Source organism: Tamandua tetradactyla, chromosome 12, assembly GCF_023851605.1.
Source record: "Tamandua tetradactyla isolate mTamTet1 chromosome 12, mTamTet1.pri, whole genome shotgun sequence".
NCBI lineage: Eukaryota > Metazoa > Chordata > Mammalia > Pilosa > Myrmecophagidae > Tamandua > Tamandua tetradactyla.
Window position 1 is genome coordinate 70024168 of NC_135338.1, and position 27673 is coordinate 70051840.

The 27673-nt window shown below is 46.7% G+C and overlaps 1 protein-coding gene across 1 annotated transcript in view; it reads left to right on the plus strand.

Annotated features, from left to right (window-relative positions):
* Positions 1–285: 285 nt before the first annotated feature.
* CELF6 (CUGBP Elav-like family member 6) overlaps positions 286–27673 on the plus strand; it is a 36970-nt gene continuing 9582 nt past the window's right edge. Inside the window, exons 1-12 of the mRNA XM_077123881.1 lie at positions 286–547; positions 4309–4391; positions 13393–13441; positions 22342–22470; positions 22581–22660; positions 22814–22957; positions 23064–23202; positions 23322–23471; positions 23652–23714; positions 23956–24036; positions 24123–24266; positions 24861–25016. Coding sequence (XP_076979996.1) covers positions 286–547; positions 4309–4391; positions 13393–13441; positions 22342–22470; positions 22581–22660; positions 22814–22957; positions 23064–23202; positions 23322–23471; positions 23652–23714; positions 23956–24036; positions 24123–24266; positions 24861–24988 — 1452 coding nt within the window. The 3' untranslated portion in view covers positions 24989–25016. The remainder of the gene's footprint in view (positions 548–4308; positions 4392–13392; positions 13442–22341; positions 22471–22580; positions 22661–22813; positions 22958–23063; positions 23203–23321; positions 23472–23651; positions 23715–23955; positions 24037–24122; positions 24267–24860; positions 25017–27673) is intronic.

A 27673-nucleotide genomic window follows, 5' to 3' on the forward strand; every position in this document is an offset into this window, starting at 1 on the left:
TGGGGCGAGGGGCTCGGCTCCGGGAGAGCTCCGGCTGGAAGCCAAAAGATCCCTGCTGGGACCCCACGCCAGACCCCAGCGCCCCACCGCCTCTGTCCCGGCCTGCCCCGCCCCCGGCCCCGCCCCTTTCCTGCCCGCCCCACCTCCTCTACGCCCCTCCACCTGGACCCCGCCCCCTGTGCAGCCCCCCGCCCTCGCTGCCAGGGCCCCGCCCCCTTTCCCCTGACCCAGGGAGGGGACCGGCGGGACCGGTGGGACCGGCGGGAGGCTGGACCGGGCGGGGACATGGCCGCGGCGCCCGGAGGGTCTGCACCGCCCGCCAGCCCCGGCTCGCGCCTGGGTTTCAGCACCGCGGATAGCGGCGTCGGCATGAGCGGGCTTAACCCGGGTCCCGCCGTGCCCATGAAGGACCACGACGCCATCAAGCTTTTCGTGGGGCAGATCCCGCGGGGTTTGGACGAGCAGGACCTCAAGCCGCTGTTCGAGGAGTTCGGCCGCATCTACGAGCTGACGGTGCTGAAGGACCGGCTCACCGGCCTCCACAAAGGTGCGCGGGGTCAGCCCAGCCCGGCCCAGCCCAGCCCAGCCCAGCCCAGCCCAGCCCCAATCGCATTGGAGTGCGGCCCGGCCCAAACCCCAGCCCGAACCGCAGCCCCGCTCCTGGCCCTACCTACAGCCAGTCCAGTACCAGTCCAGTACCAGCCCCATCTCAGTCCAGCCTTGTCCCGAGATCACAGAGCTCCCAGCCGAGAATTTCTGACATCTCTCTGGTTATCACTCCCCTAACATCTTCACCACTCTAATCTCCAACTCCACACTGTTAGCCTCTCACACCCAGACAGTCCCTGTCTTTCAGCTGGACCTCCCCTCCACCCTTCTCATCAGATATCCCAAATCTTGAAATTTTGAAACTTATTCCATCTTCTAGATTTCTAATATACTCAATCTCTCAAGCCTGGGACCCAAGCATTCCTTACGCCCACCCCAATGTGGTGCAACTCCATTCAGACCTAACTACCCTCACATGTATCTTGAATTTGTACACCCTCATTCTGGCCTCCAAGTCCTGCCATATCCCAGAGCCTTCTTTTGATTCTCAGACTGCCATTCTAAGACCCACAGACTCAAACTCTCACTGACTTTAGAATACAGACCTGTCTAATTCACAAAGAGTATCCCCTCCCAGGATACTCTCAGCTCCAAATGCTCCCCCCACCCCATGCTTAACAATAACCTCAGTATCTCTTACTCTTTGCCAGAATCCCAACGCTCTCCACCTCTTCTAATTTGAGTCCAGAAATTCCCACCACCTTCTGCCCCCCTATATCAAGCTTCCCCTCTGCTGAACCCACACTTCTTTCATCCTCTAATCCCTCCACTCCTGTGCCTCTTCTTTACTCCTCCCTAGTCCTCTTTATGGTACCCTGCTTTCCCTCCCTCACAAGCTGGTATGGTTTCAGAAGACCCTCAGGATAGGTCAGGTGGAAGAGGCAGCAGGGGTCTTCTCCTTGCCCTTGTTAGAGAGACAGAGTCACCACAGTCCTGTCCAGCCACACCCCTTTCTCCCTGTAGAGAGAGGGAGGAGGCTTGTTTACATGCAGAAAAGTCTGTTCAGGCTGGGCTGGAATAAAAGAACCAGAATCACAGTCATGAGGAAGTGGTAGTGCCATATATGGGTGGGGTAAGAGGAAATGATTTGAGATGAAACACCTTTAATTCCCCCACCCCCCATGCTGTGGTTTCAGGATTTTTTTTTGAGAGGGTCAACCAATTATCCTCCATGATGTTCCAAGTAGAGGAGTGGTAAACCCTGGATTACAGATAAGGGTACATTCCTAAGGGTTGAGAGCTGAAATCAGGCTGTCAACTCTTTTCAACCCTTGGGGGTTTTCTAGGCACACTAATGTAGGGATGTAGAGAGATGCTCATAGAAAGGCTGGGACCAGCCAGGTAGAGTGCATCTAAAGGGGGCGTGACAGGACAAGACCACACCATCCAGATTCCTTCTAATGCAGCCTGTCTACCTGATTCTCTGTCCATTCATCCCTCTGTAGCAACTTACTTTTCTAGACATCGATTTCAATATGTAAGTACAAACTAATCTTATGCTAATCTTTCTGTATGATCTGTGCAATGAGAAAGTATATAGAATACCTTTAATTCTCACGCTTCATACTCAAGTACTATCAGGATCTCTGAACTGTTCCTTCATCCTCTCTCCTTTCTTTCTCCTTTTTCTCCATTTAGCTTTACTTTTTCCTGATTGCTCATTTGTGTGTCCTTCAAACCATGCTTTTCTGCCTTCCCAGTCCTCTATTTTTCTACTCCCTATCCTGGGTAGCCCACACAGGACTACTTCAGGCAGCAACTGGGCCCCCTGAGTCATTCAGATAGCCCCCAGCCCTACCCAGTTCTGATGACAGCTGATATGTCTTGAAGGCAGAAGGTGGATCAGGGATATAAACTAAAAATCAGGAGTTTGGTATTTTATTCCCAAACCAACCCTCAATTCCCTGAGGCGATGGTCACCTGTTTCTTGTGAAATGATTGAAGAGCATCTCTCAGTCAACATCAACCCCACCATCTCCCCAGCAGCAATGACGTCCCAAAGCCAGGGTGACTCATTTTCCTTTTCATGGCTGGGTACCAAGGGAGACAGACAGTTCTTTGAAAACAATCCCAGCTTGAGAGTTAAGGGATCCCAAATCCAGCCCTGCCACTGACACACTCCCTGGGCTTCAATTTCCCTATTGATCTGGTAAGAGAATGGCTCAAGAGTTCTCTAAGGTCCCTTTAACTGATTGACTGGCAGGCATCCACCTACCTTAAGGTGGCAGCCACATGGAAGACACCTTCAGAATATTTCTGTTGATCGTTCTGTTCCGTTGAGGCCTAAGTAGAAAATCATACTAAGTTCCCAAATAGCTCCCCACATCCATTATCTCTTCCTTCAACCCTTTTCCTTCTTCCATTTGAAAGTTTCTTTCTTAAAACATAGACTTTATCTTGTCACAACCCTGCTTAAAATCCTTTAGTGTCTCTCCATTGCTCTTACGAAGTTCAAAATCAGAAGACTGAGGCCTCCCAGGTCACATACCACCTATCCCTGTGCACTTCACAATCATTCTGCCACACCCCACCAAATTCCAACCACATTGATGTTCTATCCATTTCTCCAACACTCAAAGCTCTTTGACACAGAGACTTTGCTGTTCCTTTTGTTTGAAATACTCATCCATCCTTCTCTTCATCTGGATAACCCCATTTGTTCTTCAGGGCTCAATGTCCTCTTTGAAACAATCCTCTGGACGCACTTAGGTGCCCCCCATGATGTAGCACATAATCCCCATGACAGTAGGAAATATATCTCTCTTATTGCAACTCTATCCCCAAGCCCATCATAATTCCTCACTATGATAGGCATTCAACAAATATTTTCTGGGTAAATGATTCAGAAAGGAAGTCGTTTCTTAGTGACTGCTGTCAAGGAAGCAATGCCCCACCTCAGTGACTCCTAGCAGGCTTCAGGTCCTGAGGCCCAGCTCTTTGGCACAACCAAGACCCTTTCTCTGCCCCATATCTGCTGGCTCTTTTAATGGAGTCAGATTTGGGGCACAGTAACCCTTTAAGAAACCCTATCTTTCAGGCCTGGAGGGATGACATATCAAGCTGCTTGGATAGGACTAGAGGGTCCCTGGAAACTCCCATTAACAGGAAGCTCTTAAACTAACCTCATTTTCCAAGCCTAAAATTAATACATTCCCCATCTTCAAATTTGAAGGAGGGAGATTATACAATTTGCTGTGAGCTCTGCCCCTAAACTTCCACCTTTTCTTCTTCCTCCTCTGTTTGATGAGGGATATAAGTGGAATCAGGTGTTTGGTGGGTTGAGAAGGAACTAAGGCTGATCCTGGGAGATTCAGTGAGTCTGAATTCAAAACAGGAGGGGGACATTGGAGCTAAAGTTGAAGGTAAAGCCGCTTAGTAAGGTTTGAGCCACAGGACTTATGGCTGGAGCGAGGGGTGGGGGGTGGTATGAGATTTTATGATCATGTGACTAGATGTGTGTGCACATGTTCCCTGCACAGGAGGCCAGAAGCAAATGATAGGGAGCCAGAGCCTGGGACACAGATCCCCAAGTACATGAAACCCCTCTCTTCAGAGAAGGTGGGAGGTAAAAAAGGCTTCTCAGAAATACTGTCCTTGTTTAAAGGAGAGTGCCTTGAGTTTGTCAACTTAATGGGGTCTCTCCAGATAGAATATTTGGGGGTTTCAGGAAATCCCCTGAGCCAGCCTCTTCCTCCCCAGGCTGTGCCTTCCTCACCTACTGCGCCCGAGACTCTGCTCTCAAGGCCCAGAGTGCACTGCACGAGCAGAAGACCCTTCCAGGGGTAAGTCCTCGAGGGTTGGGGTGGGTGGGAGTCACCCCAGGCTGGGGCCATGCCTATGTACATACCAAGCGGGTTGGGCTGGGACAGGAACTAGAGGCAGAATCATCTTCCTAGGAGAGTGTTTAACTTGGCCCTGAATAGCTACAAGTTCTTTGTTACATTCATTCAGTCTTCTGGCGCAAAGAAACAATCTCAGAACCCTTGGACCAAGTGTTCCACCCCATCTTTTACAAGATGCAACAGTGTTGTAGATTAAACTTGAATTTGTCCATCTTGGCTAAAATTATGCCTTTAGGTATCATCTGTCACTAGAGTCATCATGGAGTAGAGTCTCTGCTGAGCTGGTATCCTATTTTCTCCTGTCCCAGAGTTCTTGATACACTTTCCTCTGGTCCTCTTCCTGTAATAGTTTTTATGGGACCTTGACTCACCAACATTTCCTTCCCTCCACACCCCAAACACTTGACTGAAGATTGATTCTATGGTCAGGTAGGCTTATATATACCAATGGCATTTGGTCTGGTTTTGACTAATGACTAATCATCGAACAAAAGGCAACTAGGGACCTGCTGACCATGAAGTGGTGATCATTAGAAGCTAGCATGGGTTCACCAAGAGGAAGCCATGCTATACCATCCTCATTTTCTCTTGTCCAAGGTGTGTCTAAACCAAGAGGACTATACAAATGCCATGGGCAGGAAAAACATGGGGGACTATGTCCAATTCTAAGCCTTATATTTAAGAGGGTTATTAATAGTCTACTAAAAAGCAACCAGGATGGAGTGGGGACATAAATCTGTTATGAGACAATAGTTAGAATCTCAGCTCTGCCATTTACCAGTTTTATGTTTCTGGATACATTACTTAGCCTCTTGATCTTCAATGTCCTCCTCTATAAGAATTATGAATACCTAGCTCACTAGGCTATTGTGATGGTTAATCAAGGCTGATAAAGTGCCTGGCATAGAGTAAGATGTCAGTAAATACAACTGTTGAGGTTGGAGTGACTACCTTTATATTCTAAAGAGGGACTCGGGTTTCTACAGGTGACCCCAGAGGGCAGGATCATGATCACTGGGGTATAAACAATGGACACACTGATGCAGCTCAGTGTAAAGAGGTCTCTGAATTGGATCTGTTCAGCAATGGACAAGCTTTGCTGCAACTCATGAAACAGGTCCTGTAAATGGAATGTCAGAGCCTAGGACCAATCATAGTAACCAAAACAACTCAAACCCTATTCTTGGGGACTTAGTGCCAAGTAATACCAACTTATTCCCCTTGCTAATCCTCTGTATGCAGTTTCTGAAATCAAATAGACCTGGTGTGGGTCAAGGCCCTACCCCCTCACTAGCTGTGTGACTTTGGTCAAGTCTTCCCCTTTAAGCCTAAGTTTCCTCATCTATAAAATTGAACTCATAAGATTGTAGAAATTAAATGAGCTAAGTCATGCAAAGTGTTTAGAATAATTCTTAGCAGACAATAAGCACACTCAATATGGGTTAGCTGGTGGTTGTAGCAGCAGTAATAGTAATAGCAGCCATTAGCTGTGGTAGTAGAAGTCAGCATTCATCCAACCATATGAGCAAATGATCTCTGCTGCTAGAATTGAGAGTCGATGAAATAAACTGTAACATTCCATGTGGGAAACAGTGTAGTCAAGTTGCAGAGACAGGGGGAACAGGATGGTTTTGATACAGAGTTGGGGTGAAGTGAGGGCCCGTATGAGCACGGGCCAGGCTGGAAAGAAGATCCACAGAGGGCAGTGTTTGAAGAGGAAGCTTTGCTTACCAAGCTGAGAGGCTTTAGCTTTATCCTGAAGGCAAATGGGAGGCACTGAGAAATTAAGATGTGCTTTGGGAGAATAAAACCTCTTCTTAACAAGCCACAGGGCTCTACAAGGTAAGGGATACCTGGGAGCTCCATGAGGCTGAGGGTGCCTGAGTTAAGGGCTGTAAGATGAGGAAACTGAGTCATAGAACTCCAGGCCTTGCCCAAGGTCATGCAGCTACTAATGAGAAAATCTGGGCTTTGAGCCGAGGTATTCTGGCTCTAGAACCCATTCACTTAACCATTACACTGTTACCTGGGCCAAACTCGTGGCAGATATGGGTCTTAGGTTCTGGAGGGGATGGTGACTGGGTACACCTGTCTGCTCCCACCCTTTCATCTGCTGGCCCTTAACATGGCCTAGCTTCCTCTGGTCCTGTCAGAATTGGCTTTATTCAGCGTCTCCAGCTTAACAAAGTGAAAATTAATATTTAATTATTCTCCTAAATGAAAATCAATGGCTCTGTTGGCCAGCCCTAGCAATGTCTGTGCCATCAATCTTCCCTCTGAGTCTGCCAGGAGCAGTAGCAGCTTTAGTCACCTGGCCTCAGGCCCACCAGCATGGAGGGAGGAGTGTGCCCAGTTCTCTGTTGGCACTGGGTCCTAGGCACAGCTGCCATCTGCTGGAGAAACAAGGAGAAGACTCCAATACGGGCTCCTGCTGAAGTCAGACAAGAGTGTATTATAGGACCAGGAAAGGTTGGGTGAACCCCAAAGAGAAAGCCTGGGACCCTAGAAGAAATGTTATGGAACCTATTGGACTGGAACTTCCTCTTGGCTCCCCTCCACCTGCCCCCTGCCACTTTCTATCACCTATCAAGCTTGTCTCCCTACTCTGAACTTCCTTCAAACCTCAGCAGTCTGTCCTACCTGACTCCAATCTCCTGTTGCCTCTTATCCAGGAAGTTGGAGGCACTTCTTTCAGCGTCATGATAGGCCCCAGAATTTACCTGAAGAACATGAGTTCCAACATCATCCCCACCTTCAGAGATTCAGAAGGTGCTCCCTTTCTTGTATTTCTTCCTGCTCATGACCTCTTTTCCCTAGAGCATCCTTCCTTTCAGACACTTAAGGAGACTGATATTGCTGAATAGGGCAGTGCATTTGCCTTTGTAGGTCATGCTCTAAGCAATACAGCTTGGAAGAGGGGGCTAATGGGGGCTGAATCCCCAAGCTCTAAGCACATTGGCCATGCACATTATTGCAAGGCTGTGTCAGCACGAGAAAGGGGCCAATTGTTTCTAATTCACACAAAGGGACTCTATGTTATAGCAGCCTCTCAAGGAATGAGTCTGAGCTTCTGCCCTCAAAGAGCTTCAGGCCAGAAACAACTCATGCATCTCTTTGGGGGGTTATATCTGGGCATGCAAAAAAGGCATTAAGGGTGGAGAGGGAAGCTCTCAGGGAGGAGATGCTATCTAGGCTGTTCCATGATAATATTTCACCATATTTGAAGGTCTAGAAACCCAAAGGCAAAGATCACTTCTAGAATTCTGAGGATAGTGATTCCCCCAACCAATTCTGAAGATATGAGAATTAGCAAGGAAAGCTTCCAGCAAAGATGGCTGGGGGTCCACATGGGTGGAAAGTATCATACAAGTTGGACAGCAGGAGAGGCAAGATTTATAAGACTTAACTGTCAGTCCTAAAAACTGGGGTCTTATCCTGAGGCTTGCAGTGGGAAATCATGAGTGAATTTTAAGCAGGGAAGAGAAAAAGAACTGTTTTTTTAAAAATATTTTTTATTGAGAAATATCCATACACGTACAGTACACACACATATTATACAACCACTGGCTCACAATATCATTACATAGTTGTGTATTCTTCACCATGATCATTTTTAGAACATTTGCATCACTCCAGAAAAAGAAATAAAAAGAAAAAAAAGAACTCATATATCCTTATCCCTCCCTCTTTGACCCACAGTACTTCAATCTACCCAATTTTTACCCTTTATCTCTCCCTATTATTTATTTTTTATTCACCCCCCCCCCTTTTAATTTATCTGAAGGACTATCTTTTAAAAATCACCCTGGCTACAGTATGAAGGATTGGTTGGAAAAGAAGCAACACTGGAGCAGGATGACCCTTTAGGATCCTGTTGATGGAGGGCAGGTTAATGATGATGGCCTGAGTTGGGGATAGGGGAAAGGATGGACTTGAGAGATACTTAGAATATCCATATAGATTGTAGAACCAATGGGATTTGGTAGTGGATTGAATTAAAATTGGAAGGTCAGGCAGAACAAAGGGCTGAAGTTAATGAACTTTGCTTTTTCTGTGCTACACTCTCCCATCCCATGACACCTTGCCCAGACCCACCAATGGTCTCATCTTTGGGTATTGTTTTCATTTCCTGGCTCTAAAACAAATATCATGCACTGGATTGGCTTAACAGGAATTTATAGCTCATGGTTTTGAGGTCAGAAGAAGTATAAAATCAAGGTGTCAGTGCAATAATGCTTTGTTTCAGAAGACTGTGGCATTCTGAGGCTGGCTGCTCGCAATCCTTTGTCCTTGGCTTTTCTGCCACATGGCAATGCACATGGCAGCCTCTCCTGGCTTCTCTCTCAGTCTGATTTTCACTCTCCTATAAAGGACTGCAGTTATTCAGATTAAAGCCCAACCTGATTCAAGAGGGCCACACCTTAATTGAAGTAACATCTTGAAGAGATTTTATTTACGATGGGTCCACACCCACTAGAATGTAGACCAAGACCAAGATCATGTCCAAACTGCGGTACACAATTCAGTCCACCACAGGGAGCTTCTGATAAACTCTTCCTAATAGGAGAAAAGGGGCCGATTGTATGAGTGCTGAGTGGTGGGAACGGTTGGAATTAGGAAAGAAAAGCCTGAAGAGAACAATGCTGAGTCCAAAGGCAGGAAGCACTGAAGGAGCAGTTTAGAGTAGTCAAGCAGGGAGCTGAGGGTTCTTGCATTCCCTTCTGCTCACTGGGGCAGAAAAGCCAGCCAGGGCTTCCTGCTTATCTGTGCTGCCTCCAATGTCCCTCTTCTCCCCATCCATTGCCTGGAGTTGGCTGTTCTTTTCTCCTTTTAACATTCTTTCTCTTAATTTACTCTCAAAGGCTGGGTCCTGAAACAGATGTGGGCCTGGACTCTGCCTGGGAAACTCTCAAGGGAACAGGTGCTCAGCCAAGAGCAAGAGCTCACCTGAGGTCCCATAATTCTTGGCTAAACAGGCAATGAATGGCCTTTTACTCAAAAGAGAATCCTGATTATACCACATTCTCATGTTCCTCTGTTGGTTGTGGCAATAATGAGACAGTATAGGGTTTCCCAGGCAGTTCATGTGGCAGATCTTTTTCTGCACCCACTACAGGGCATACTCAAATTCCAGATGTCCTCCATAACCACTGCCTCATGGAGGCTGAAGGCTTATAGCCCTAGGGTGCACTATTTTCCCCCACTTTGTCCTTATCCTCTTGAGCTGTTGCTTTGGAACCTTTTCCTGCACCTCCAAACTCCCAAATTGTCAACGTCCTCAACTCTCAAACCATAAGTCTAGGAATCAGCCAACATTCCCTTCTCTTCTTCAGTCCCCACATCTAATTGAACTATAGTCCAGTTGATTTTTTTCTATGCATCACTTGAATCTGTCCATTCCCTTGTACTTTGTTCCAGGCCATCCTCAGCTCTTACCTATATCACTGAGCTTCCTGCCTCAAATTTCTCTCCTATAATCCTTTCTTTTCATAGTGACACCTCATGATATCCTCCATAATACAAAACTGATTACACCTTAAAATCTTTCCCTGGTTTGCATGAGGAAGAATAAAGGAATGTCATTATTGCAGGGTGCTGAAAAAAAAAAAAAGTCTTTCCCTGGACCACCATTGCCTTCGAAATTCAAAAAGCTCAGAATTGCTTGTCATGGTTTTCACAGCCCACCCTGATCTGTTTACTGCCTACCCTTCAGTTTCTTATCTTTCCACTAAAAAAGAATACTTATCACATATGGTACAGCTACTAAAATCCAGCCATTATCATTTTTCGCCACAACCCTGTATGATAGGATCTTGAGACCTACATTTATTAATGTGGATACTCAGGCTAAGAGATCTTGGAGAACTTTCCAGTGATGAAGCCAGGTTTCAAATCCATATCTGTCTGACTCATAGGTAATTAGCTCTACCCTGACTACCTCCATGCCAGATGCTTACCAGAAGACTTGTTCCTTTAAACTTTCAGTTCCCTGTCCATACCCCAGCCCCTGGAGTGCCCAGCCCCTGGCCCTATGTCTCCCATGATCTCCAAATGGCCAAATTACTCAGCCTTGCAAGGCCCAGATCAAACACTGCCTCCTCCATGAAGTGCTCCCTGATTCAGACTCTGGCTGGAGGCAAGCTCTCCTAAGGTCTTGTGCTCCTTGTGCTCCTCCTAAGGTCTTGGTCCCTTTCTGTCTTATGATTTGGATTCACATCTTAAGAACAGAGGAGGGCATCACAACACAAAAATTATGAGTTTGAGAGTCAGACAGACCTGGGGACAAATCCCAGCTTAACGACTTCCCTACCATGTAACATTGGATGAGTGATTTAACACCTCCCTGAGCCTCAGCTTTCTCATCTATAATATGGGAGCAACAGAATTATCTTGCAGAGTGGTTGGAAGGATTTAAAGACAATGTGTATGAAGTACCCCAGGAAGGGCTGGGCACACAATGGCCCCTCAGGTAATGGTAGCCTTATGTTCCCCTCTGTGAGTCCGTGAGGGCAGGGTCCTCATCTAACTCACTGAAGTGTCCACTGAAGGGCCCAGACTGAGGTTCTTCACAAAGTTCAGGAAATACTGGCAGCATGCCTGAGTGGTAAAGATCTAGGCACCCAGTCCCTGAGGCCTGGACACTGCCAGGCCCACCTGTATGGATGCCACCAATACCCACTTTCCACTGAAGGGTGATAGAGTGAGTGGGGGAGGGAAACAGGCATTCCCAAGAGCACTGATGAGCTCCATCTCCCAGGAAACCCAGCTGCCATGGAAACTGCTGCTGTCACATGTGCTCATCACTCTAGACTCCAGAGAAAATTTCTCACAATTTATTTAAGAACTAATAAAATAATGATGGTCTTGCTCACTTTCACTATCCCCCCCCACCCTAGGTTTCTACACCTCTCTCATTCTCCCCTACCCTGCCTCTCCTGCCCCCTTCCTCATTCATCCCCTCAATTCCTTCCTGTTTCCATCAGTACTTCTTTATTTGCCCCCTTTTGGATCTGTCGCTTACTCTTTCTCTTGCATTATTTCTCTCTTCCTGTGTCTCTTCATCTGTCCCTTTGTCTCTGCTCTCCATGGCTCTGTCTCTTGGTCTCTCCTCCACAATCACAGGTGGCCATGCTCAGGGATGGGTCCCATCCTCCTGGTCCCTGGTCCATGCCAGTCCAGACCTGTCCAGCTCGCCCTGATCTGCTTGGATTGATCAATCATCCCCTCTAGACTGCAACCTGAGTCCTGTCGGTGTCTCGACCCCCACCCACAGCCTGGTACACTGCAGGTGCTCCACCACCAGCGGGTGGGTGTGTCAGAGCGTGTAAGAACCTGTGGCCTAGTGGGAGGGGAACCGCGTTATTTCAGACCTAGCCTGTTTTCTGTTCCTTTTTTAAAAAATCAGTCCTCCCCACCTCCCACCCCCAAATTTGATCCAAAGGAAATTGCTCAACTGTGACTGCCAGGGCATTGTCATGGTTACCGGGTAGCACTTGTGGCTATGGTAACAGGAAGCTGCCTGTTGTCTCGGCAACCAGCACATTGGTAGGGGATGGAGTGGCCCCTGATTGGTGCAGAGCAGTGCATTTCCTGAAGGGAGGGGGTCAGATCATCACCTCCTTTGGCCAGATGGGCATCAGTGCTCCTTCCTCCATGAACGGGAAGGCCGCTGTTCTTTCCTCCCGGCACTCAGCTCTCTGCCCCCAAACAATAATTCCTCACATCCCACGCAACCAGCTCTTGGCAATTTACAAAGACCTTGTGCATCCCCATTACCTCATGTGATCCCCACAACACCCATGAAAGGAAGGTGAGATGGGGATTCAGTCATTCATTCACTCAGGTGGTTGGGGGATGGGAACGTGGGGGTGTATATAGAAATATCCTAGGAGCTCTTTTGAAATATAAAACTCCCTACCTTTACAATCTGATATGATGCCCAGGTGATTTTGATTCACCCCTGATCAGGGAACCCCTGAATTAGAAGGTGAAATTGGTTTGGGGGGAGGGGATGGAAGGTGGGGCAAGCTGCTTTCCGGATTTATAGCTTTTGGGTGACTGGAGGAGCAGGATTGGGAAAAAAAGATGAGTCCTGTTGTGGGTGTGTGGAGTGGAAGGTGCCAGTGGGACATTTTCATTGAGACGTCCAGCAAGCGGTGGGGTACATGGATCTGAAGCTCAGGAGAGGGGGATAGGCTGAAGATGCAGCGCTCTGAGTAATCCCTCTGCGGATAGTAACTGAGCCCGTGGGTGTGGATGTGACTCGCCAGGTAGAATGGGAAGAGTGAGGTGAGTGAGGGCTGCAGATTGCACCCTAAAGAACTCCTGCACCCTCAGGGGAAGTGGAGCCCGGGGGTGGGGGGGGTGAATGTGGAAACTCTAGTGACAAAAGTTTGGAGAATGTTTACCAGTTTTGATAAGTTGCGTCTGAGAGAGTGTATGGCTTGAAGTCATACAACCATTAAATGACAGAGTTGGGGCTAGATAACTAGACCTGATTCCCAGATTGTTGAGTCCAAATGATAGGCAGCATTATACTCTCACTGTCAGTCACATAAAACATAAATCTACAATACCTATTCCATCCTCTTACACAGTTCCTCTCACCCAAAGCCTTTAAATAAGTCCAGGAGCCAGAAGGATAGGCTTTACATAGTTCCTACCCAAAGCCCAAAGCAGAAGAATCTCTTTAGCTCCCACATCCCACCCTGTGCTTTTCACTGGGCTTCCTATCATGCATCCCTACAGGTTTCAGCACCTTCTAAATTCCTGCACTTAAGGAAAGAATCTAGGTGAAATTGTATAAACCTGGTGTGGGGGTGGTAGAGAGTAGATTTCAAAGGGACCAGGGTACAGATCCGGAAAATTAAGGGGTGGAAAAGCTGGGGCTCCAAGGCCAGGCAATGATGCTGACTGGATGTGTTGGTACGATGTCTTTCAGATGAATCGTCCGATCCAAGTGAAGCCGGCTGCCAGTGAGGGCCGAGGAGGTAACTCCCTGTCTGACAATCCTCAGGGGTCACCTATGTAGGGGATGGTAGACCACTACTGGCCTCAGTCCTACCCATAGTTTATCACTATGCATCGCAGTATAGACTTAGGAGGACAGTAGGGACCCCAGACCCAGAAGAGGCAGGAAGGGCCTAAGCAGATGCTGGGGGCAGCGGGGAGGAAGGGGGCCCTGGAGAAAAGTCATTAGTCTTTTGCCAGGTGGGACTTCCAGATTTGTTTGAAGAACCAGGCTGGAGTTATTCCTCTTTTTCTGATTCTTCTGATTCCAGAGAATCCAAACCACCCTGGGTTGGGGCCACTCATTCCTTCAATGTAATTTCTTGTTTGCTCATGGTAAAATATGACACTGGTAAGATAGGTTTTGAAGGCCAAGGAATTTGACTCTAGGCTGAAAATCATGGAAAGCTTTTGAAGGGTTTTTCATTGTCATGTTCTCTGAGGGAGAAAGACCAATGCTCCTTAAGAATAGGAGGGATAGAGAGTCTGTGCCTTCTGACAATCAGCTGGGTTCTGGCCACCTCTGTTGTTTTCCATACTAGAAAGGCAATGCTGATTTCTGCGGTCAGCTCTTGGTGTCTTCATCATTCTTGGGTCCTATTATATCTGGTATCTGTCTGCAGCCTTCCCTGACTCTTTCCCTAGGGCCCCTGTCTTACCCAAGATCAGCCATGGTTTTGTTAGACAAAAGAAGCTGCCCAAGATCAAGAAGAGAATTGAATCCAATTGGAATAGATATATATTGACTCTTACTAATTCTGCACACCCTCTCAGATTTCATGCTCAATGTCCACACCTATGAAGGGTTCTGGGAGCTTCATCGTTCCACTGTGGAATTGTTCCTCCAAGAAAGCCTTTCTTATTTCATTCTTTTAGATTCTCTGACCTTGCTTTTGTGATGGTCAAGATGTTATCATCCCCTTTTATCTTGAAGAAGTATTTCCAAGCTACACACACACACACACACACACACACACACACACATCGTGCATATCCTCCTTTCCCAAGTCGTTCTTTCAGACATATTTTTGAGAAGAAGAAGTCCTGCTTCTTCTTGGGAATCCCTGCTAGGCATCGAGGCCATTACTGGCCATTTTCTAAGCTCTGCTGAGAAACATCAGACAGTCCCATGTCTGAAAAGCTAGCAGAGAGTTCTTGAGTGAGCTGAAAAGTGTGGATTGGGCTGCAGTTTATTCAACCATCCAATCAACATCTTCTGGTAACGTAATCCACATTAGGAATACAGGTGTGAGGGAGACAGACCTGACACCTGCCTTCACAGAGCTCCTGGGCTATGAGGGGGGATACAAACATGTAAATAAGGGTTAAAATTCAGTGTGATCAGTGCTTTGTGAGAGGAAGTCTGGGGAGACATTGTGGGGATCCAAAGAACACCTAATCTGGGAGGGCAAGGTGAGCTCCCAAAGGCAGTAATATTTCAACTGAGATCTCAAGGATGAATAACAAGAAGCTGAAGAAAAAAGGAAGGGGGTGGGGTGGGGGGCAGCTAGGTTTGATGAGTGGAAATAGCATATTCAAAGGCCCCAGAATTAAAAAAGAATGTGATACAACTTAGATTCTGGTTTGGGAGCTAACTCTACAGTGCTAGGGCACATTTTGTCATCATGAAGACAGCTACACAGGCAGAATAACCTTCAGAGGCCTCTATTCCAATAATGCTTCTCTTGGCCTCGTCCATGTTTCCTGGTTCTCTGGATCCAAATCAGTGGCATCAGCCTAAATTCTATAATTTCCCTCACCCTTTTGTGTACAGGCTTTTCAGGTATCAAATAATTAACAAACTCTGTATGTGGCATCCCACCTATGCACCTGTTCAGATTCAGAGTAGTTCAAGAGAGCAAGCTGAAAAGAGGGCTGCTTGTCAGTAGAAGTCTTAATTCTAGTAGTTATGTGATAGCCAGATATTTCTTGACAAGTGATGACTCTCTAGGAGCATATCCTCCAAATGCATCCATGAATAATCCCTCTTGCAGGTTCAGATGGCCAGATCTCTCAGTTCCTCCCTGTCCCCACTCAAAGAGTCACCAAATGCTCCCTGCTATTTATTTAGGAGAGAGGATGCATACATACGCAGTCTTGCAGAACAGTTGTGCCTTTACAATTAATAAATACTACTATTAATTAATCTGTTAATCTAGTTATTAATAAAAATATGTACCCTTCCTTCAATGTTATCATATATCTGTTCTAAAGTGAGTTCAGTTCTCTGATCACTTGTATCCCAAACTAATGTTTTAGGAACTCAATTTTTTTAATATCAACATTTCTTTATTGTGAAATATAACATCTTCAAAAGAATGATATATTTCGAAGTACATTATAACAAGTAGTTATAGAATAAATTTTCAAGTATGGTATGGGTTACAGTTCTACAATTTCAGGTATTTCCTTCAACTTGCTCAAATACACTGGAAATTAAAAGGAAATATCAATATAGTGATTCAGCAGTCATACTTGAGTGTTAAATCTTGTCTTCTCTGTTATAACTCCTCCTTCTCCTTTGATCCTTCTCCCAATCTTTAGGGGTTTGGGGGTCAATGACCATTTTAACTGCTTCATGTTGAAAATGAGTGTCAACATTATGGGATAGAGGGATGTAACTGTTTGATGTTCCTAGAGAGACTGGTAGCTCTGGATTTCAGGACTTATCTGGCATAGGAACAATCTGGAGGTTTTAGGTTTCTGAAAAATAAACCCAGTGAATGAACTTTGTAGAGTCTCAGAGCCCTGGGTATTCTTTAAAGTTTTTAGAAATACTGTTGGTTGGGGATTGGCATACTATGGCAATTTGCAAATATCTAGCTGAAGTTTGCATAAGAGTGGACTCCAGAATAGCCTCTTGACTCTATTTTGAACTCTCTTAGGCACTGAAACCTTATTTTATTACATTTCTTTTCCCTCTTTTGGTAAAGAAGGCATTGTCAATCCCACGATGCCAGGCCCAGGCTCATCTCTGGGAGTCATGTCTCATGTTGCCAGGAAGATTAATACCCTGGAAGTCATGTCCCACATAGGGGAGAGGGTAATGAGTTTATTTGCATAGTTGACAGAGAGACAGAGGCCACATCTGAGCAACAAAAGAGGTTCTGTGGGGGTGACTCTTAGGTATTATTATAGGTAGGCTTAGCTTCCCTGTGACAGAAGGAACTCAACTTTCAAAAAATGATATTGAATTTTGCTTTTGAAATGCAATATTTACCACCAATGTGGGACAGCTTGTCCAGTTCAAGTCTTATCTCTGTGTCCCCCAACATTCCATAAACCTTCAATGGTCAGTGAGTGACATCTGTCCTTTTATATTTAAGCCAATGAGCCTGTATATTTTTTATTATTCCTGAAATTAAGTTCCTTAGTTTATAGTTGAATAATAATGGCATCTGCCTCCAATAAGGCTACTGGCGTGAAAATATAATCTAAGGTTCCTTTCAAAGTTCCATTTTTTTCTAGAAGGGATTATTAGATTTTTGTCTTGGCCTCCCTTTATAGGAAATGCAAGGGTCATAAACTCAAATGGCATAAGAACCCAGGTAGTTAACTCAAAATGGATGATTTTATGTACAAATTTACATTTTAATGATATTAAATGGTTGGTAACTAATTCAGTTTTTTAAAGTGAACCAGCACTGTGTGAGCCTAGCCATATCAGGTTTGCTTCTTTGGCCCAAAGCTATCATTTTTTTCCCCTGTGCCATAAAGGAGTATTCCATAGTATACACATTAACTTTTTAACAAAACAGCTAATTTACCTTCTGTCTCTTGAATTTCAATGCCAACGCAACAGAGTAATATTCTTCTTATTTTTAATTAACAGACATGAAATTTGTGGAATGACTGAAATAACCTACATGTTAAACATACTGAATATTTATTATTTTTAGAAGTTATTGGTACCACTTATACTTTCAATGCCTACAATGCAGTAATAGTAACACTACAACAGTCTCCACCTGGTAGAAAGCTCTGAAGATCTCTTCTTTCCTGGCTGTTTCCCTACAGCTTTGGAGGCACTTTTCGTAGAGTTCCAGAGGTACAAACAGTCTATGTTATAGCAGCCTTTTAATGTATCCCAGCTAATTCCCATAAACTCTTCAGCTAAGTTCCACACCATTCATGTCGATGGGATACTCCATGTCTATATTTTACATCCTGTAGCAGTTACACATTGAGAAGTAGTATACTATTAAAGGCAAATGCGTCTCATTCTCCAAAATGAAATGATCTCTGAACATTGCAGACACCATTTCTACAGTAAACATATATTGTGTCAAAAACAAACAAGCTTTTCCTTCAGTCCTTGGAAATCTTTGAATGTGAATAATAAAATGTTTGGACAAAGTTTCACAGTTCAAGTATTTCAAAATGTTAACCTTAAATTATATGAGTTCAGTCTGGATCCCCAATTTCTCAGACATTGGTAATTACATATGTCTGTTTTATTCGTTGTTCAGCATGGAGACTGTGATTGATTTTTCCTAATTTACATTATGTCTACTTTGGAAACACAAATAATAAGTTAAACTGTAAACATCAATCTTATAGGAAAAGTATTTTTTAGTCGTAAGGCAAAATCTTCAAAATCATTGAACTCCTGTATATTCTTTCCTTTTTTTCAAAACACACAATATAGAACCAATAAACTTTTAAGTCACAATGGTGAGTGATCTGTTTGTTCCATTCCCAAATTTTACTATATTTTTTACTCAATTAATATTTATGTATTCAAGATGACTAAGGTACAGAAATAGGTTAGGTAATTAATCCATGCACTCTGTTTAAAATTAGCTTTTTATTTTGAAATAATTTCAACTTTACAGGACAGTTGCAAAAATAATACAAAACCCATATAGAGAACTCCAACATACCCCCATCCAGATCCCCAGATCCATCAACTTTTGACATTTTGCCATTTACTATATCATTCTATCAGGCCATCCATCTATCTAGCCTTCCATTTGTCTTTCTATCTATCTAATAATCTGTTTTTTTAAACATTTGCGAGTAAATTGTATATACATTGCTCCTTGAACATTTAATGCTTCATGTATTTTCCCTGAGAACAAAGATATTCATTTATGTAGCCACCTTAAGTACAGTTATCACTTTCAAGAAATTCAACATTGATATAAAGCTTATAGTTTATATTTCAGTTTTTTCAATTGTCCCAATTATGGTCCTTTTTGGCATTTTCTCCTCCACTATTAGATCCTGTCCAAGATCATGTATTGCCTTTAGTTGTTGTCTCTTTAATCTCTCTCTCTTTTTAAATTTTGGAGACATATATACAACATGAACTTTCCCATTTCAATCACTCCTAAACATACTAGTCAGTGGGATTAATCACATTTACAATGTGCAACCCTAACCACTGTCAATTATCAGAACTTTTCCATCACCCCAAACAAATTTTGCACCAATTATGTATTAACTCCCCATTATCCTCCTCACCACATAATCTGTAGTGTACTTTCTATGCCCATGAATTTATAGATATTTCAGCTACTTAATATAAGTAGAATCATACAATATCTGTCCCTTTATGTCTGAATTATTTCACTCACATGATATCTTCAAAGTTCATCCATGTAGTAGCATATATCAGAACTTAATTCCTTTTCAGGACCGAATAATATTCCATTGCATATATACATAACATTTTATTTACCTTTTCATCTGCTGATGAACATCTGGCTTGATTCTATTTTTTGGCTATTGTGAATAACGATGCTATGACACTCATGTACAAATATCTGTCCAAGTCCCTGCTTTCAAATTTTGGGGTATATACTTAGAAATGGAACTACTGGGTCATATGGTAATTCCATGTTTAACTTTTTGAGTTAAACTCCAGAAAGTTCAAACCTCCCTGTTTTATATCTTTCTAGGGTCCATTTCCAACACCCATGGAATGCTTTTATTCCGACATTCCTGACCTGATTTTCCAGCATTCTCTTTCCACCAAATTGGAGCAATAAGGATTTGAATTAGAGGAAATTGAATTACCAGGGTTATATCCCATCATGAGACACTGATCAACCTTTCAGGGTTCCATCAGGGACTTCAATTTGACCAGGTTCTTAAGAAAACTACTCCACCATTTCTAGGACATCTGAGGTCCACAGTCACTGTGACCCAGCTCATTACCCTGTCTAACACCATCAAGGTCCCTATATTGGCAAAGAGGATATCAGGATTCAAGGTGATGTTTGAAACACACAGTGTAGAGCCCATCCCAGAGTGAGTACTCTTTCACATTTCAAATTATGTATACCCCAGTAGTTCAGAACCATAGGGTCAGTACCCTGACCTAGAAATGGAAATTCTTAACCCAGTTGGAAAATTCTCACTGGAAAAGGAGGATCAGAGGTTTTCATGGGCTGTGACATAGGGCTTGAGCTGATCAGCAGCAGCAGAAAAGAGCAGCAAGAGCAAGAACAGATGAAGGGTAAGTTCAGTACTGTCCACACAATCCTCTTTCCTGTTCTGGAGGCTCTATCTCAGCCTATATCATCTCTCTTCCCGCCTAAGATAATCTGGATGTGGGTCTATATGGCATGACATCTTACTGTGGTACCATCGCCATCTTGCAGACCCTACCCAATGACACAGCTGCACAATAAAGGGGGTCATCATAAAGCTCCCTTTATGGTTTGGAACTCTGGAGGTCCTAGGATCTCATATTCTTCAGCCTCTCCTGGGCCTCCTACCACATGGCTATACTTTAATGTCATAGCTCAGAATCACGACAGAGTCTTGTGGGATTTGATTTGCTGACCAAGATGGGGCATATTCTCCTTTCTCCCATGTCAAGGCAAAGCAACCAACATCAGAATGATTAAGAGATTCACAAAAGGTCTTTCTTGTTTTCCTGGTTTCTTGAATGGGATGATCTCAGATCCCTCTTCATATACCATCTGGAACTTTATTTTTTTATCTTCTATGCCGGTGGTTTTCAAAGGGTTTTCCTTGGAGTCCCCTCAGGAGAGCACTGGAGGAGGTTCAAGTAGGAGGGACTCTAGGCTCCCCCACCCCTCCATTTCTGACTTTAGTCAGAGCAGTTCCACTTTTCTCTCTTACATTTTAGGCTTTATCCTCATAATTCTGATAGAACAAAGGACTGCGGCTTTTTAAAAAGTTTGGGAAACAGTGATCTATTCTAAGTGCACTATTATGTGGATTACACTCCCAGAAGCGAAGTACATTCACTGTGTACTCTCACCACAGAAAATCCACATCTCTTCCAGAATTCTGGCCACAAGTACATTATCCATCCTCTCCCCTCAGGATCGCTGGGCAGTACTATTCTGGACAGAGGACAGGATTCTGCTGAAACCCACTCTGCCTGCCCCATAAGAACTGCAGCCCTCACCCTCCACACAGACACAACAGCAACAGACAGGATACCTCACAATACCCAGAGCAGCTGAGGCTGAGCCCCACACCACCCAGGTGAAATGTGCACACACACGTAGCCTTGTTGGAGAGTCCTTCCACTAGTAACTTCAGTTAATCTGTTCTTTCTTTGCATTTTCACCTAGGCTTCAGACCCTATGTCCCTCACAAGCCTTGTCTCCCCTGCATTCAGGATCCAAGGAACCCCTGCTCCCCACCTCAAGCTTGTCATCCAAGCTTGTCAAGGGATAAAGGAGTTTGGGAGGGGTTTTCCTAGAATCCAGGATCTTGAAGGTGAAGCCTGAAGCCAGATCCCCAACCATCCCTTCTTTTCCCAACTTGTATCACCCATATTCTCCCACCACTACAGGATCAAGTCCCATCCCAAATTCAGAGACTTACCTTGTGGCAGAGAGGAGTCGGACTCTAACAGCAGGCACTGTGAACTGTAACCTCTGTCCCAGGCTCCTAGAGTGTGCTTCTGAATCTGGTTTGGTGGATATATAGCTAAACCTTGGTTTCTGATCCTAGCCAAGTTTCCTCGGGGGCCACGGGCCCAGCTTGCAGACCCTTTCCTGACATCTCTCTCATTCCTTTCAGAACTGTAGACATGGAAAGGAATCAGACTTGCTCTCAGGTGGGCATCCAGGTCTGAAAGGAGAACTTGTTCTCCCATAGCATGAACACTGGGATGGGATAATGGTGGGAAAACAGGGAAAGTTAGAGAGGAGACAACAGGGCCCAGTGAGGGGCCTGGAAGTTGGGGTCAAAGGAAGGGCTCATGGTCTGAGAAAGTGTGGTGAGGAAAATGTTAACGTTCGAGGCTCAGGAACACAAACTTCCTGCCCTCTTTAGGCCTCTGGGAGGGCCACCCAGGTTGGGTTTGATACTGGGAATGGAGACTCATTATTCCAGAGTGCAGTGTCTTGGGATGAGGCAATGGGATGAAAGAATTGTTTTCTATGCCGTTTTTGTTGTTGTTTTGTTTTGTTATCCAGAACACTCCTTGATTTGAGCAGAAATGGGCACTGATTCTTGCCACTGCCATCAGCTTTACCCTCAAGGGTGTATAGCTCTTGTCTGGACTCAATATGAATACAAAAACTTCTCTAAGTTTCCTCTCCCTTAAAGCAGCTGAAATGGTCCAGAATAGCATTTTCCCAAACCTTAGGAACAGAGAAGTCAAACTTGTAAAATGATGCATATAGGGCTCTGCCCACCCAAAGATATCAAGACTGGTCACTCCCTGCAAAAGTAACAACGTGGCCAGGGTCCAGATGTTCCTGCGCTGAGTTCTTTTTCTCCAGCTATGTCTGTAGGTCATCCCACTTAAAACCCAACCTTGTAGCCCCAGGGCAGGTTCTTTCTCCCCTCCTCTTCCTGAAACCAGACTGTGGTGAGCTACCTTCCTAAACTCTTCAGGCTACAGGAGCACTTGGGATCCCCAGGTCACTCCTGGCTTTGTCCGCAGAGGACCGAAAGCTGTTTGTGGGGATGCTGGGCAAGCAGCAGGGTGAGGAGGACGTCCGCCGCCTGTTTCAGCCCTTTGGCCATATTGAGGAGTGCACCGTCCTGAGGAGCCCAGATGGCAGCAGTAAAGGTGACCTGCACTGGTCCATGGGATTTTCTGGTGACCCTGACTGACTCTGGGCCACACGACCCTTTGACACCTGTGGCCTGAGCCACCTTGATCCCTTTATCCTGCCCCAGGCTGTGCCTTTGTGAAGTTCGGGAGTCAAGGGGAAGCTCAGGCAGCCATCCAGGGCCTGCACGGCAGCCGGACCATGGCGGTGAGGGCGGGCACCTGGGGGCCGCGGGTGAGGCCATGGGGCGGGGACGGGTTCCTCCTCTCCACAAGCATTCGGTGTGCAAGGTGCTCAGCTCAGGCCCAGAGCCGGGGTCAGGACCGGTCACCGCGGCCTCCCCTCCCCTGCCCCGCCCAGGGCGCCTCTTCGAGCCTCGTGGTCAAGCTGGCGGACACAGACCGGGAGCGCGCGCTGCGGCGGATGCAGCAGGTGGCAGGCCAGCTGGGCGCCTTCCACCCCGCGCCGCTGCCGCTCGGAGCTTGCGGCGCCTACACCACGGCGGTAGGTGCCCGGCGTCAGTGGGCAGGCAGATGGGTGGCCCAGGCTAGGGGCCAGGGGCAGCACCGCGCCTCTGGGCCCGCCACACCAGCCCTCCTCTTTCCCAAAGATCCTGCAGCACCAGGCGGCCCTGCTGGCGGCGGCGCAGGGCCTGGGCCTGGGCCTGGGCCCGGTGGCCGCAGTGGCGGCACAGATGCAGCACGTGGCGGCCTTCAGCCTGGTGGCAGCACCGCTGTTGCCCGCCGCGGGTACGGCTCCGGGGAAGGGGGGGCGTCGGGGTAGGGGTGGGGACGCGGCTGGGAAGAGCTAGGCGGGGCTGGGGCCCGGCGGTGGGGCGGAGTGGCCTGACTCTCCCCTCCATCTTCAGCAGCCAGTTCCCCGCCGGGCAGCGGCCCTGGGTCTCTTCCGGCTCTTCCGGCGCCCATCGGGGTCAATGGATTCGGCCCCCTTACTCCCCAGACCAATGGGCAGCCGGGCTCGGACACGCTGTACAATAACGGGCTCTCCCCTTACCCAGGTGGGCCCCCCCACTCCCGCTCTACCCAACTCTCCCCGAGAGGGATGGGGAGCGGGGTTGGGGTGGGGGGAGAGGGCCTGGGGTTTCCAGAGCCTCCCTCCACCCGCCACACTCCCCGAGCCTCTCACAGGACCCAGCCGGCCCGCCTTCACCGCGGGCCTCGCGCGCCTCTCTCCCCAGCCCAGAGCCCGGGCGTGACGGACCCCCTGCAGCAGGCCTATGCTGGGATGCACCACTATGCAGGTTTCACTTGCGTTTCGCCGCCTGGGGAGTTGAAGGGCCCCAAAAAAGGAATAAGGAGATTTGTGGAGGTGGGGTGTGGGTGGGAGGTTAGGCTGTGTTGGGAGAAAGGGCCTAGAGCACCCTCTCTGGGGGTGAGAGGTATAGTGGGCTGGACTGAATTGATCAAAGACGGCCAGGCAGATGGAGCCTTACTTGGGAGATGGCTCCCAGGGTCACTGCCCACTCCTGCCTCTGTCTTCAGCAGCCTATCCATCGGCCTATGCCCCAGTGAGCACAGCTTTTTCCCAGCAGCCTTCAGCCCTGCCCCAGCAGCAGAGAGAAGGTGAGGGACAGGGGGCTGGAGATCATGGCCTGGTGGGGCTGGACCCAGGGTCCCTCCCCTGAACCAGCCTGTAACTGTTCCTGCAGGCCCGGAAGGCTGTAACCTCTTCATCTATCACCTGCCTCAGGAGTTTGGTGATGCAGAACTCATACAGACATTCCTGCCTTTTGGAGCCGTTGTCTCTGCCAAAGTCTTTGTGGATCGAGCCACCAACCAGAGCAAGTGTTTCGGTGAGCTGAGCCCCATCGCTGGGCCCCTCCCATTGTAGCTCCATGAGGCAATGCTTTCTGGAAGCCAGGTCACAGACCAGTCTGGGGTTCAGCCCTTGGCCCAGACCAGGAACAAACCAAATGTCAGGAGTGTGGGAGATGTCTGACCAGGTCAGACTTAGGTGTTTGGGCAGGGCAGGAGGAAAATGGTTCTGGGACCAGAGATCCCCTCCAACGATAGGGCAATTTTGAGGGCCAGATTGAAAGCTGTGGGGAGAGAGCCAACCCATGCCAGGGAAAGACAGGGAGACACCCTGACATACATACATACATATATACATACACACACACACACACACACACACACACACATACACGAGTTGTCTCCTGCCTTTCTAAGAATTACATCTTTAGGAAACTCAGGCCATGTTCCCTTATAAATATGAACATATGCCTGTATATGTCCATGTGTGTGTATAGATGTGTGTCTAAATAATGAAGGAGTATAAATTTGATGAGACTGTCCTGGAGGGGCAGGGAAAAGAGGGAGATGGTCAGAGAGAAAGGTAGCCAGCCGGGCAGAGTTCCAAGACTACCTCTGCCTATATCCCACAGGGTTTGTTAGTTTTGACAATCCAACTAGTGCCCAGACTGCTATTCAGGCCATGAATGGCTTCCAAATTGGCATGAAGAGGCTCAAGGTCCAGCTAAAGAGGCCCAAGGATGCCAACCGGCCTTACTGATCTGCTCTCACCGACTAGTCACAGAAAGGTGAGTCCCTGATAGACCCCAGGCACATGAAGCCTGAGTGATGATATTCCTTTTGGGAAGTTGGGGGCACCTCACCTCTGAAAAAGTCTGGGATACAGAGAAAAAATAGGAGCTAAGAAGGATCCTCAGATGGAGTCTTTGTGTTTTTCCTCCAGTCCAAAGACTGAGATAAATTAAACATTCCTGGCCCCATACCATGGGAAGTACAATTATAGCAAAATTCAACCAGCTCTTCTCAGGAGATAGCCACAGGGGCCATGGAAGTAGAGGACCTGTGTGTAGGAGGGTCAGGGGGTTGGAGAGTGAGGCTAGGAAATTAGACCCCCTGCAAAGAGTCTTTATCCTGAAGGTGGTAAAGAACCACTGAGGAGTTTAACCAAAGAAAGGACAAGATTTGAAGGCTGGGATAATGGTAGTGAACATGGGGATGAGGGGAGAGAAGCAATGTAGTCTAAGAAGCAGGATCTGGAGAGCTTGGTGGGTGAGGGGGAAGATGACAAGTTTTAGGTCTCTGGTAGCGCCATGGGTCCTTAGGATGCTGCCTCCAGCTTTTGGAGATTTGCTATCTCCGAAGGTCCACATAGCCCAGTCTCATTCAAGCTATCTCTGGGCGCCGTCTAGAGGGGGCGTACAGTCTGGTTGCCTGCCCTTCCATGGACCAGGCTACTGCCTTGGCCCTGCTGCAGCTCGGCTCCTCAGGAAGCGAGGCCCTGGCTGGACACCTCAGATGTCACTGATGGGACAAGCTTCTCTTCTTGTCTTGCCCTCTGGGGTGATTTTTGCTTTTCTCTCCCCACCCCCATCTTTATCAATTAATACCCAGCAACAGAAACTGAAGAGTGAGAAGAAAGGAAAGGAAAAGCACAGAAACACTGGAGCAGCCCTTCCTGAAGCAGCAGCTGCAGATGGAGGTGGATGCGACCCAAGTCTGGGGCCTGGGGATCAGGCCATTTTCAGGATTGTTTTTTTTTCCCTAGTAGGTTGTTCTGTGCCTGGCAAAGAGCTCAGGCTGGCAGGGCAACTGGGGCTGGCTGAGGATTGACTTTCTAGGGGAACCAGCAGAGGGCCTTAGGGGTGCCAAGGGCTTGCCAACACAGGAAGCCCAGATTTACTTCTTTTGAAATCATATCATTCCTTAGAGTTTAGGGACCAAAGGATTATTGCTTTTCTTTTTTAAAAAAAAAAAAAAAATATATATATATATATATATAATTAAAACAAATAAACAGAAAAAAAAGAGAGAGAAATAAAAAGACAGTATAGTGTCTCATAAAAGCTGCCTTTAAATATCCTTAGGAGACAGGGTGAAGGAGACCCTTGGAGGCTGTGGAAAGATTGTTCTGTGTCTTGTTCCCTCTTCTACCACTTCCTCTTCACCTGCCCTTTTTAAAATAATTAATGACTTGAGGTGTAGGCTCCTATACAGGTAATAAGAAAGCTATGGAAGCCGTGAAATCACAACCTGCAATCCCCAAACTCTGAAGAACTCTTCATCTCTGAAGAGGCCCCAGGAAGAGCTCTGGCCTGCCCTGGCCCTTGCCACCCTGAGAGGTTCCCCTAGCCATCAGAACTAGGAACCTACCTTTCCTACTTGACAACCTTTCCCATAGAACCGCCGCTTCCCCAGGCAGGAAGAGGGAGTTTTGGTCACCCCAGTCATTTGCTTCCCAGTCCAGATAGACAGAGGCCCTGCCTTTGGCTAAGCTGAGATACCTGTTTCCCCTCACCTTGAGCCAGCCCCAGTATCTTCTTGCTTCCGGTCACCTTCTGTCTCTATGTCTGTCCATCTATATAGTAGATTCAGGATATATGTAGAGGGCTCTGACTACAGACTTGGAAGGTTTGTTACTGTATATACTGCCATTGAGAAGGGGATAATTTTCAATATGTAGAAGCTTCAGAATTAGAGGTCCCTCTTAATCCAGGACCTGGGAGGGAAGTAGATGTTTTGCCAAAATACTTCTTCATTCCTTTAAAAAGTACATCTTTCCTATGCAAGAGTGTCTCACATGTGCTTATCCAAGGTGCTTCTAGATGGTGAGCAGTGTTCAGCTTAGAAGTGGTGTGTGCTCTGTCTGTCTGTCTTTGTCTGTCTGTTATATACAGTGGGTGCCATATAAAGCTGATCAGTGGTGGTGCTTCCTGCCTGCTTCTGTGAGATGGGCAAAAGATCCAGCTTAGAACACCATGATTCACCTTGCCTTGGTCAGCCTTCCCTGGGCCTGTAGGGCCTTGCACATATTTTTCCCAGGAGGATTATTTCCCCTCCACCTCACAGAGATGGATCAACCTAATCTGGAGCCCCAGCTGTGTGGGGAGCACTCTGATCCCCAGATGTTGCTGTGGCTGGAGGCTTTTGATCTGCTATCCATCAGACAATAAAGAAGGCTATGGGGGTGGGGTTGGAGAGTTCCTCCTAACAGTTTCTAAGAAAACTTGTTCCCACCTGTTCCTCTGTCTTTGACTCTTTTTTGGAGGGAATGGAAATGAAAAATAGATATGGTAATAACACTACCAGGTAAGGTGCTGTGTACATTCACAAATCATTTCAAACTGAGACAGACTAGTGTCAAGGGCCAGCATGATGCTGACATGTACACTGATTGCTCTGAACACAGAGACACACAGCGCCTTCACATGGAAACATATTCACAAGG